The following is a 12986-nucleotide window of genomic DNA, read 5'->3' as shown; positions in this document are numbered from 1 at the left end:
ATCCCACCTGTATTTACACTGACCAAGAAAGCTAACTTTCCCTGTGTTGTTCAGTACAACTCCAAATTAAAGAGAGCCTTCCTGTTAAAAGAGACCCTTGTCTGTTCTAGTGCAGATGGTTGTCTATAATTTGACTTAGCACGAGGCATCAATTAACCCCTGGGTCACCCTGTTTTATTGGGGCTTAATAGGAAGACGGTGTCATTTTCACCCGGTATTGTGTTTTTAAAGCATCGGGGTCTTCCTGTGAAATGGTAAGGGCCCCTACCAAGAGGTCAGCACGGGGTCAACATAAAAAGAACCATTCTTCCTCTTTTATAGCACCTTCCTTTTCTGCCCCAGCTAGATAGTAGTGGATCAGTGGGCACTGAGGGGGTAAACAGGTGCACCAATTTACGTTCATTCATTACAATCATAAATGACACATACTTTTTCAGTTTCTGAAGGTTCGACATGTCAGGCCAACTGCAGAGTATATGATAACATATACCATCGGTATGACATAGAATGACTTTTTGCTGCTCTGATTTTGTTGTGTATGAGGTTTATACAACCCTGTTTCAAGAAAAGTTGGGATGCTGTGGAAAAATGCTAATAAAAACAGAATGCAATGATTTGCAAGTCATTTATCCCTATATTTAATTGAAAACAGTACAAATACAATATATCAAATGTTGAAACAGAGAAATGTTATTGTTTTTGGAAAAATAAATGCCTATTTTGAATTTGATGCCAGCAACACGTTTCAGAAAAGTTGAGCATCACCTCTTCTTTTAACAATACTCTGTAGGCATTTAGGAACTGAGGAAACCAATTGCTGTAGTTCTGAAAGTGAAGTGTTTTCCCCTTCTAGCTTGATATAGGATTTCAGCTGCTCAACAGGTTGAGGTCTTCTCTGTCATATTTTTCATTTCAGAATGTGCCACATGTTTTCAATGGGTGACAGGTCTGGACTGCAGGAAAGACAGTTTAGCACCCAGGCTCTTTTACTACTGAGCCATGCTGTTGTAATACATGCAGAATGTGGTTTGACATTGTCTTGCTGAAATAAGCAAGGCCTTCCCTAAAAAGGTGTAATCTGGATGGCAGCATATGTTGCTCCAAAACATGTATATATTGTTCAGCGTTAATGGTGCCTCCACAGATGTGCAAGACACCCATGCAATGTGTGCTAATGCACCCCCATACCATCACGGATGCTGGCTTTTGAAATGTGCGCTGATAACAAGCCCGATGGTCCCTCCTTAGACCAAAGGACACAATGTCTATGATTCCCAAAAATATTTTCAAATGAAACAGTTTTCCACTTCACCTCAGTCCATCTTAAATGAGCTTGGGGCCAGAGAGGGCAGCGGCGTTTCTGGATCTTGTTTATGAATGGTGTCTTCTTTGCATGGTTGAGTTTTAACTTGCATTTGTGGATGCAGCAACATAATGGTTTTCAGAAGTGTTCCTGAGGCCATGCAGTGATTTCCACTACAGAATCGGGTCTGTTTTTATGCAGTGGTGCCTGAGGGCCCAACGATCACTACCATCCAATATTGGTTTTCGCCCTTGTCCCTTGCATACAGAGATTTATTTTAATGATATTATATACTGTAGATTATGAGATCCCCAAACTCTTTGCAATTTTACTTTGAAAAACTTTGTTGCACCATTTGCCCACGCAGTCTTTCACAGAGTGGTGGACCCCTCCCGATCTTCTTACAGACTCATCCTCTCTGGGATGCTCTTTTTATATCCATTCATGTTACTGACATGTTGCCAATTAACCTAATTAGTTGTGAGATATTCCACCATGTTTGTTTTTTAGGATTAAACAACTTTTCCAGTGTTTTGTTGCCTCACTCCCAGCTTTTTTGAAACGTACTGTTGGCATCAAATTCAAAGTGGGCATATGTTTTTCAAGAAACAATAGCATTTCTAAGTTTCAACATTAGATATAATGTTCTTGCACTATTGTCCACAGAATATAGGGTTTAAATATTTGCACATCATTGCATTCTGTTTTTCTTTACATTTTACCCAGCGTCCCACCTTTTTTGGAAACGGTGTTTTAATACCAATACAGAATCACTGAGGTTTGTAGTATATTGCCAATATACCATGGCTGTATCCAGGTACTCTGCAATGCCTATGAACAGCTCTTACCCATGGTACTGGACAAATTTAAACACACTCAATCAGCTCCATACACTTCTAAATTCAGTAACAAAGAAGTAAGGCCAACTTGGCACAGTTTCTCTACATCAGCACAAAATTAAACTGCAATCTCTTTTCAGAAACAAGTTGTCCATTTGGTCTCCTAAAAGTGATATGTAGGGTATATCATTTAATTTGACTGAAGTTAAATATCTTATCCTACAAGTCAAGTATCCTACTTATACTACTCTTCAGAAATGATCTATAATTTATTTTTTTATCTCAATCATGCTTTCATTACAGGCAGTGGAGTAGCCATTTGCCGATAACGAAGCAGCTACCATAGAGTATTTCAAACATCGCATTGACTTAAATTTAGACTCACAGACCACTGAGTTGGTGCTTGAAACTTCAGGGTATCTGCCAGTGACCTAATTGGTGTTACACTGCTCAGACAATAGGCACTTCTCATTTAGACTGGTTGGAAATCACTATATTGTGTGTTGTTGCCTGGATAGTTTGGATTTAATGTGACCATGTTTGCTTTACAGCGCTCTCCCACATTACCAATAGAGGACCTCCTATAACATTTATGCTGCTCAAGCGATGTCTCAGTTGTCCTTGGTGTAATTAACAGAAAGTTAAGAAACATTCTTTTCAGTCATATCTGGAAAGTGTTTATGTAATTTTCCTCATTTATGGGATACATTTTTAAGTGCCTTTTTTGGCTCAAGAGCACCCCCAAAGGCAAAAGTTCCATACAGCTGCTTTAATACAGTGGGTGTACTGTCTTTGCAGGTACACAGAGCTAAAAGCACAGCATAAACAGGTGGGAACTAGCAATGGGGCTGATGGTAGTAAAAAGGGTAACTGCTTAAGTTCAAAATGTCCATATTGAATTAAACTCTGCCAGAGATGACAGTATAACTGTCATAAATGCTTAGCAACAGTTAACCTCAGCTCCAATGCTTTCACCTCAGGCATTTGTGTAGGGGAAGGAAGTAAAGACATTTTAGAATATCTACACATTAATGGAGTGACTGCATTATGTTGGGATGTGATTGGTAAAGCAGGATTGATAGACTTTTTATTAAACTAAGATCATTTAAAATTGAGTCTGTCACAATGTATGGAAATTAGTGGTACTGTTCAGAACAGATGAAATGCATAATTGTATATTGACTAGCAAGCTTCTGTAGGAGTAGGAGAGATATATTTTGAAGGAAACCGATGTTAGTTCTCCTTTCCTGTGCCATCATCCAATTTTAATAATTATATTTTCTCCTTTAAAGTTGATATTTTCAACATCAAAGGGACAATATAGTCTTTGAAGTACCATGGGATAGGATCATTGTCTAACCCTTCCTTTTAGATGCCTTTACAGTGACGAAATTAAAAGCCTAAGAAAACATGTCTTGTCTATCTTATGTGGACAATATTTGTTAATTTTATGATATGTATTCTCCTTGTGGGAAATTGCATCTTTGTTATAATAGGTCCTTAAATGGTCATTCAAAATTATGTTTATTTATTTGTCAGTATCCTCCCAGTGTCTCAATAAAAAATGATGTAAATAGTATTAGGTAACTTCCTAATACAATTAGCAAATATAATATTATCATTTGTTATACCATGATTTATTATAAATTTTAAAGTTTCATTTGTATATGAGATTCAACTCAAATATAGCCGGTTTTCGTTTGGCAACTTAAACTGTCAAAAACTAAACGATCTTATTGTATACTATGCAGAATTCAAGGGGTTAAATACCAACTAGGCTATGCAAGAAAGAGGTATGTCTCTTTAAAGTTTATGTAGCAACAGAAGGATCGCAGGGATAATGCTATTGGGGCGGTAGATCACTTACTTCTGACGTTCCAAAGCCTCGGGGAGTTGGCTCGAGATTGCCAGTCTTTGATAAGGTCCTTACAACATACTAAAAACTTTTTTGTGTCAGAAAACCTCTAGACAGCTTTCAAAATAACTCCAACTATTGTTTAACAGTGGGGTTTGGTGTCTGTATTTTGGCTGAAGCATGTAACTATTTAATTCACTGCATTTTATTTGCTTCTATGATTTTTGTTACCGGAAAAAGAGGTTCAGTTGTTTTTATCTATCTTCCGGGACCAGGCCGGCGGTTCTTTACTTTGATGTTCAGAGTTAAACCCTCAGCCCAGTTCGTTTTGAAATAGCCTAGAGGAGATCTGCCGCCTGCTATGACTACTTGAAGCAGTACCTGGGGAAGGCAAAACGCGCTTTCTTTTCAGGGTTACATTTTATATTCCCCTTCTTTCTCAGATAAACATCAAATCGGAGTACAACATCTGAAAGAGTATTGGAATAGCCAACGTTTGGGCTGTTACTGTGTCTGTGAACCGTTTTTGATCATAAGGACAAGGACTCTTGTGCATCGATGGTAAGTTGCAAGAATGCTGTTCTGCAGCCTTAACCACGGCCCCTACTCTGGTCGCTTTGATGTGTTGCTGCAATGCTTTGAAGTTGAGAAATGTAGGCTACACTTCTTGTTCGTGGGCGAGAAAAGACCGTAAAATTAATAAGTTAGGCGACTGTGAGATCGGGGATCAATGTGCTTGTGCGTTTATAGTTTCGTGATTGTGAAGACTATAGAAGAGGCTATTATTGGTTGATGTTGCATACCGTAGTCTTAAAAAAAGGGAAAAGTGGGATGTATTCGGTATGGTCTCCCTCTCCCGCCTCCTCGAAATTTTGACACCCCCTCTGATCTACATAGAAGCGGCTGCGTACTTTGGGGTCAGTTGTTGAATGGGACAGAGTACATTAGACTATTTCTATTGCGCTGAAGAAACACATGTGGCTTAGTAAATCTAGTGCACCGTCTTTTGTCGGATTACCATCTCTTCCATCGGACTTTTTGTTGGATATATACCACTCAGAAAAGGACGGAGCTTAAGCAAATGGGAATAGCTTTTTCTTCACTTTCTGCTTGACTTTTTTTTTGTACAATGGTATGTGATGTTGCCTTCAGTATTTTTTTTTTTTAACCTTTTATGCGCTACGTGAGGTGTTTTTGTAAAGCGTGTTCATTCATTGATAAGTAGCAGGGACATATCGAATGTTTATGCATGTCTAGGACACAGTGTTAGTAGAAAGTATACTTTAATGTTAAAATGTAACGTTGCTAGTGAAACGGGTTTGATTGTGCAAAGTAGTTCAATAGCACATTTTGGCACCTGGGGCAGTTTTTCTTTTTACTGAAGCTCCCGTATAGTGCTTATTTTTAAAGCGTAATATAGTTATATCGGCTTGCCTTGTAGTCTGTTATTCAGTGTTATCGTATCGAGTCTTTAAGAGATGTAGACGAGTTCTTGGTGGAAAAGTGTTGAAGCCTCCATGTGAGATATAATTTAGTAGGCTTACTGTGCAAATGATTAAAAGAATAGACTACTATTGATCGTGATCATTGTACGCTTGAGCGAGTCGCTTTCCCCGGGGGGCTCTAAGCCTCATCCATTATAACCTTAGTCCATTGTGGTGCATCGGATGTATTTTCACTGTCTTGGCTGGCTGGCTATGTGACGTGCAACACTGGTTGTACGAGGACTAGTGGTACGTGGGAACCCAATCCTTGTGCATAATGCAGATAACTGTATCGCGAGCACATTTAGACTGAGAATTAACTTAAACGCAGTGCTTTGTCCGGAATTGTTTTGATATGAGTAAAATATATTTTAGGTAGGTTTTTGGTGAGGAATGTTGGCGACATGAAACAATTGTTCTCGTCAATGGTCGTTTGATGTGACAGATCGATGCAGACGGTAAATATAGGCTGCTGAACCCCCATTTAGATTATAAATAGATAACTAGATGAGACGAAGCCTTTCATTTCATTTGCCTTTCCCTACGATCCGGCGGGGGTCTGAACGGGACTGTTTACTTCTCGTCTCCCTTTGAAGTTAGCTAGATCTGGCTTTGATTAGATCAATACTTTCTGTTTCAGAGTGAAGAGGAGCCGAGAAGCTCCCCCGCTGATTTAAGAGAGTGAGGAGGATTCCAGTGGAGCTCAGAGCAGGCAGAACGGCGCACACAGCAAACGGAGCTGGAGCCATGAGCAGGGCGCTTACGGACCATATCAGCAGTAGCTTTCGAGAAGATGCGCCCCGTCCCCCTGTGCCGGGGGAGGAGGGAGAGGCGTCGTGCCATACTCCCAACAAACATGCCAAAATGAGAGCCCAAAACAAGGCTAAAGCTGTCATCGTCGCTTCTCCCGGCTCCACGCCGAGGAGGAACGAGGATGGACTCGGGGAACCTGAGGGGAGCGCGTCGCCGGACTCGCCCCTCGCTCGGTGGACCAAGTCATTGCATTTTCTACTGGGTGACCAAGACGGTGCTCACCTGTTTAGGACCTTTCTTGAGCGGGAGAAATGTGTGGACACTTTGGACTTCTGGTTCGCTTGCAACGGGTTCAGGCAAATGGACCTCAAGGATACCAAAACGCTACGAGTTGCCAAAGCTATTTTCAAGCGGTACATTGAAAACAACAGCATAGTTTCCAAGCAATTAAAACCTGCAACTAAAACCTACATAAGGGATAGTATTAAAAAGCAACAGATAGACTCGGCGATGTTTGACCAAGCACAAACGGAAATTCAGTCAACCATGGAGGAGAATGCGTACCAGATGTTTTTGACTTCTGACATATACCTCGAATACGTGCGCACGGGTTGCGAGAACGCGGCGTATGCCAACCATAGCGGTCTCGGTAGCCTCAAGTTGATGTGCGGATTTCTGCCACCTCTGATTGAGGAAGAGGAGTGGAGTTGTGACTTCAAGGCAAAAACGTTAGCCTCTGTGGTTGGACTATCTGCAAAAGCACTACGGGCCACTGCTTCCATTCGGACCGCGGCGGAAGTGCTGGAGAATGGGTACAGGTAAGAAAATGTCGTGATTTAATGTACTTTAACTGTCTCACTTGTCATTAATGAAATTATTCTAAACCTTCCAGAGGTTTGACCTGGGACGCCGCCAAATCATAAATTAGCACATCAACAAAATTTGCGCAGCAATGATTTTGTACCCTATTATAAAGTCTAGTTATGCATTTGACACTAGCCCCCACAATTCCATAATGAGATAAAAGATGCTTGATGGGGGGAAAAAACATGTAAGGGACAAATGTTTTCCTCTCTACTTTACAGACAGTCAAGGGGGATGGAAAGGGTGCAAAACATCAGTGGATCTGGTCTTTCCTTTAAAGTAAACGGTATCTTGCAGGCAGCGCTCTGCTGACTTGCTCAAGTTTCCTGTGCTTTGAAATTAGCCCTTTGGTAGAAGCGTAGATTCTGCCACCAAGTCTACCTTTTGCTGCTGCAGCTTGTACTTGTAACTTGTGAAGCCATTGTCAAGTTATGCAATATTTTTCATTTCTCTTCAGCTTATTACTAAAAGTCCTATACAGGCCACAATGAAACACACAGAAAGAGAGTGAGCAATACCCCAAAGAGATATTGTCCTCTTGGTCCAAGATCAAAGATAAATTGTTGCTGGAAAGCATTTGGCTGATTTCTTAAGATGTTCGTCCCAAATATTGTCCAACAGCTGCAAACTCTTCACATCAGGAACATTGTGAAAGTGTGGATTTTATGCTTGAGCGTGCATCAAAGAAAGACGTTCTGACGCTTTTCACCAAACCATTCCCTTAGTGTGTCTATACAATAAAAACACAACATCTGGACACAATTATCAGAGACTTGTTGGAGTATCTTGTTATTTTCAGTGTCTGTAGGAAAAGACTGATTTGAAAACAGTCGGTTTTTCAAGGGAAACACATTTTCCCTTGGATGGTCAGTATAGCAATAAGTAGGACTAAATGTTTGTTGAGAGGAGGATAGATGGGGGGGGGGGGGGGGGGGTTACAACTGATTTGCGACAAAGTTTTATTGTCTAATATTTGACCCGATTCATGTTCAGATTTCCTGTTGACGCCGTGACATAATTCAGCACAACTTGGGAGGGGGACATGTGCTGAATGTCAGGAATATTAGCTTGTATGGCACTAAAACATTCATTCCTATGGCACAATAACTACTGGTGGCATAGGAGCGGAAAGCTAGCAGTGATACTTTGGACTAGGGGACAGGGTTTCTGTGGCAGACAGGATGTGGAGAAGGGGCCATGTTGAGTTGAGAACTGAAGGGAGACTCAGGGGGTTGTTGACATGAGGGCATCTCCTCAGCTTCCTGGTGTGATCCGCACATTCTTGTGCGCCCTTAAAGAAAAGGCGGAGCCCCTCCCTCGCCTGTCCTATTTTTTTTTCTTCTTCTTCTCTCCCCTTTCCCCCTGCCCCTCACCAACTCTTTAGGTCAACGCATTTCCATCTGAAACATGTGGAACTAATTTCGCCCTTTGCGCTCCCATTTTTTTTTTTTTTTATTCTTCCCCCCTGAAACTCAGCCACTCTCCTCTGAAACAACGCAAAAAAGAAACTGTTGCCGGCAAGGTCAGTCTCAAACTCCCGCTCCCATGCAGGTTTTTCTGTTGTACCAGCCCCCCCCCCCCCCCCCCCCCCCCCAACATCCACCCCTTCCTTCACCAGACACTTTTATCTCGTCTTTTTGAGAAATCCCTCTGACAGAGCCTAAGCATGTGCTTCGGAGGGAGTCAGCGCGAGTACGAGAGAGAGAGACTGAGATTTAGGGAAGGGGAAGACAGGAAGGGGGGAGGAGATCATGAAAGCGAAGGGAAAGAGAGGCGGGAAGGAACCGCAAGCCCAGCTGTGCTAAATACCTGACTCTCTGCGCGAACCTCCAAAAAGGTCAGGTTTGAGCTGGGGCCTAGGGCTTTAGTCATGCTGGGGTTCTCCTCAGCTCTCCCCCCCCTGGCAATAGGCATTCTCATAAAGAAAGAGGCCCTCCTTCCCTCTCTCTCTCTCTCTCTCTCTCTCTCCCCCCCTCCCCAAGCTTTAAGCTCTAGCAGCCCCCCCCCCCACTCCCTTGTCCACCCCCTTCACTAATGGAACAGGAATGCAACACAGCAGGAGCGAGCAGAGAGAGACTTTTTGGAAGGATAGGAGAGGGGGGCTCGGTTGTGGGAGAAGGAAAGGGGGTTGGGGGGGGGGGGCGGTTATAAGGAGGGGCTCCGGATAAAAAAGAAGCAAAGACAAGAGGGGGGGTGGGGGTGGGGGGGGGGGCTCTCCCTAGAAAAGAGTGCACAGCTTCAGAGAGCGTAACGGTGCAGGAGCAGGGGCCCTGCCCAAACAAAAGGGCAGAGAAGATAGCAGGAGGGCGTGGGGGAAGTGGCTCCGTTGTCCGTTCACATACAGCTGGGCTGCTCACTTCACCCAGCCACCACCCTGCCTGCATCACGGGGGATAGGACATGAAAGGGAGCGAGACCTGGGAGGGGGACCGGGAGAAGAAGAAAAAACACAGTCTCTGCGATATCGCCGTCACATTCCTGTGGCCCCAGAAAGTCTCGCCAAAGTGACTCTAATTATGAAAAAGTCAATCAATCCACGGCCACCCCGGGAGAATGTTCCCGAACCGACTCCCGGGTCTTTCTCGAGGCCGCGAAAGACTGTGGTCGACGCGCACACCCCGCACAAGCAAATCACACTTTACTGTATTTGGGTTCCAGTAATATAAAGTTAAATAGGTGCAGTGCTGGATGAGGGGTCTGTGTCTGAAGGACAGTTGCTCTTGTGTTGGCAGGTCGCACAGGCGAGGAGACCCGGTCAGTCCATACCTGGTCAACTCTGGCTACGTGTTCGCCCCCGCCACCAGCGCCAACGACAGCGAGGTCTCCAGCGACGCCATGACCGACGACTCCACGTCTATGACTGACAGCAGTGTGTAAGTGTCCACCTTCCCGGAATGAATACTAGCCCTCCCTGAAGCAATTTCCCTTTGTGATGGTGTGGCCATTCACTTAACGCCCGCCAATAATGGCCTATCCCGGAAACAAAACTTTTGGGGTGAGACGGCGACCTTAGTGTCACGTTTGTCTTGGACGACGGCGGTCGCCTCGCCGCGAAGGAGAGCGAGATGTTTGTTTAAACGATCAACTCAGATTGAGTTCAGGTAATTCTATTAATGTGTATTGTGGCTCCAGGGAGTGGGGAGGGGGGGGTTCTGTGAAAGTCATTATGTCAAAAAAGCTTTTGATGTCTTTCCTGACGTGTCACAGGCAGATGTTCGTGATGTGTGTGTGTATGTGTGTGTGTGTGTGGGGGGGGGGTATCCATCCCCTTCTGCCACAACAGTCTTGTTTTTTCCTTTTCATATTATCTAATCGCTTTTTCCCTTTGAAGAACTTGGAGGGAGAGAGAGAACGGGGGTTGTGGGGTTGTGTGTGTGTGTGTGTGGTGGGGGGGGGGTGAGGAAAATAGCCATTCGGGCCTTAAGACAAACTCATTGAGAAATGTTGGCAGCAAATGAAAGGCAGCTTACTCACATGGTGGCGCGGTTTCCTGCTCAGCTATTGGCTTCTCTCTCTCTGTCTCTCTCTCTCTCTCTCTCTGTCTCTCTCACTCTCTCTATCTCTCTCATTCTCTCTGTCTCTCTCTCTCTCTCACACTCTCTCTCTGTCTCTCACACTCTCTCTCTGTCTCTCTCACTCTCTCTGTCTGTCTCTCTCTCATGTGTCAGTGAGGCTTTCACGGAGGTCACTCATTCCCGCACCCTGAGACAGGGATTGGGAGGTACTTCCATTGCCCAGATTAGGGGGCACCCCGCGAAAAAAATCTACCTCAATCTTTCTCCCTCACCCCTCCAAAACCTAACCTCAAGCTACCCCCAATTTCCCTCTGCTCGCCTCCCCTGCCCTGCTGCACCCTGAGCCAGCAGCGGGGGGGCAGCTAGGGCTCGGAGTGCAAGGGAGTAAGAAAATAAAGTGCACAGAGGATAAAAGGCTTAACTGAATCGCTTTCAGCCTATTGTTAGCCGAGAACAGCTTTAAAGGATGAGAGGGGTGGCTGGCTGCTTTGAAAATGACTTGCAAAACTGAATAGGAGATTCCCATAAAGAGAGGGCCTGGGTAAGAGGAGCACAGCCTGTGTCTCTTCTGCCGCGGAACGCAGCACGAGAGAGATGGGGTATATGCTCCTATTTTTGTAATCCTGTGTTAAAAGTTTGGGAAGCGCCTATGTTGACACTGTAGAAGTACGGGAGCTCTCAAATGGCCAGAACCTAACCTGGCCTCTCCTGGCGATGACTTGTGTTCTCAAATGGCCAGAACTCGCCAATCCTGGCCTCTCCTGGTGATGACGGTGTTATGCCAACCTGGAGTCACGTCACGTGAATGAAGTGGTGGGAAAAATGGATTCAGTCAAATCCCCTGCGTTTGTCTTCTTTTTAATTATTTATGCACCTTGTGTTACAAAGTATAGCGCCCCGCAATGGCTAGACCCGCTCAGGGGCTTTTGAGCCTTCGACAATCACTGGTCCCCCTCACCGCCCCTCACCGATTGTAATAAAAACCTCAGCTTCTTCCTCCTCCTTGGGGGGGGGGACAATTTGATTACTATGTCCTTTTATAGTTGGTTAAAAGGCTCACTGCAAATGTGAAATTTGAATCTCATTTCCAGATAAAGAGCAAGAGAAGGATTTTTTTCTCTCTCTCTCTCTTTTTGCTTATATCTTATTTATGGATTTACTTGGACGCTTGGGAATGCTGCTGCGCCAACTTCAAACATTACCTTATCTTACAAACCAGCCTTTTGATGTTGCAGAGATCAGAGGCTTGCTGGCAGAGCGCTTGCCAAATGAAGATGGCAGCGGGTGCATATGTGCAAGAGTGTGAGATTTCAAAGAGGCAGCGGAAAGACTAGCGTTTGGGCTAGGTCAGACCCTTCTGAGCAACCAAAAAGGCCAAGATAATTGGCCAGGCTTAAATGGCACTGGACTGAAAAAAGCAGACTTTGGAGGGCGAGAAAGAGAAAAGGATTCCTTCCCTCCCTCCCGCAATAGCCTAAACAATAAAATGTCCAGAGACACTTATTGTTTAGGCTATATAAAGCCTGTTTTTCTTGACAACAAATCTACAAGGTAACACTGCTTTTAGCAAAATGGACGACACCCTGAGAAGGCTTCTTAGTTGGCGTTATCAAGGTAGTTGTTGTTACCGGAGGCCGGAATTATGGGGACTCGCTTGGCTGACATTTTCTTTAAATTCAGGCTCTTCCATTGTTGACAAGGACTGATGAGGAACATATCAGTGGGGCACTTTTCAACTATAGTGCTGGGATGTTTTGCATATCTCCCTCCATTGTCCTACTGTGTTTTTGTTATGTGTGTTTTGGTTGCCTCGGCTTCAAGGGCTCCTCTGCTCTTTGATTTTGGCCAGGGGGTGTGTGTGGTAGTAAGGGTCAAAGGGGTGCTGTGTTGGCCACTGTTGGTCAACAGCCTCCCTGCAGGGTCCACACACCACTTGCCTAATGTTTCTTTAGCGCCGCTAATGCATTGTGGGTATTATTTGGGGATACAGGGTGGGAATGTCTGCCCACACCCAGAAGTAGAGAATGGTTTTAAGCCAAGGGTTTGCATGTGGGTTGGTAGATATTAGTGATTAGCATGTCAGCTATGTTACCTGTGAGCTAGTGCTAGCACTTCAGGGCCATATTGAGTAAACTTTGACCTTGAATTTGATTGTGTTTTCTTCCTGTGTCTTTTCTGACAGAGACGGGATCCCTCCGTACAAGCTCGGCACCAAGAAGCAGATCCAGCGGGAGATGCACCGTAGTGTCAAAATCAACGGCCAGGTCTCGCTACCCCACTTTCCTGTAAGTCCCACTTCCTGCTTCCTGTTAACTTCCTGGTTTGATGTCTGGTGTCTTTTTATAAATCTTTTTCTCACTTCAAACGTTCAAAC

The 12986-nt window shown here is 44.3% G+C and overlaps 1 protein-coding gene across 7 annotated transcripts in view; it reads left to right on the top strand.

Moving 5' to 3' along the window:
• LOC105021564 (axin-2) overlaps nucleotides 1-12986 on the top strand; it is an 86870-nt gene that overhangs the window by 64427 nt on the left and 9457 nt on the right. For 4 of the 7 annotated variants that reach the window (XM_034294286.1, XM_034294287.1, XM_034294285.1 and 1 more), the window contains 3 exons: nucleotides 6122-7052; nucleotides 9830-9970; nucleotides 12795-12897. In XM_034294286.1, the coding sequence (XP_034150177.1) occupies nucleotides 6229-7052; nucleotides 9830-9970; nucleotides 12795-12897 (1068 nt within the window). In that variant the 5' untranslated portion in view covers nucleotides 6122-6228. Of the gene's footprint in view, nucleotides 1-4321; nucleotides 4559-4918; nucleotides 5130-5623; nucleotides 5940-6121; nucleotides 7053-9829; nucleotides 9971-12794; nucleotides 12898-12986 lie in introns of those variants that run through there. The other 3 variants (XM_013135399.4, XM_013135398.4, XM_020049843.3) reach the window with 3 other exon arrangements.

This window comes from Esox lucius, chromosome 9, assembly GCF_011004845.1.
Source record: "Esox lucius isolate fEsoLuc1 chromosome 9, fEsoLuc1.pri, whole genome shotgun sequence".
NCBI classification, from domain to species: domain Eukaryota; kingdom Metazoa; phylum Chordata; class Actinopteri; order Esociformes; family Esocidae; genus Esox; species Esox lucius.
This window is presented reverse-complemented; position numbering and strand designations above follow the sequence as displayed.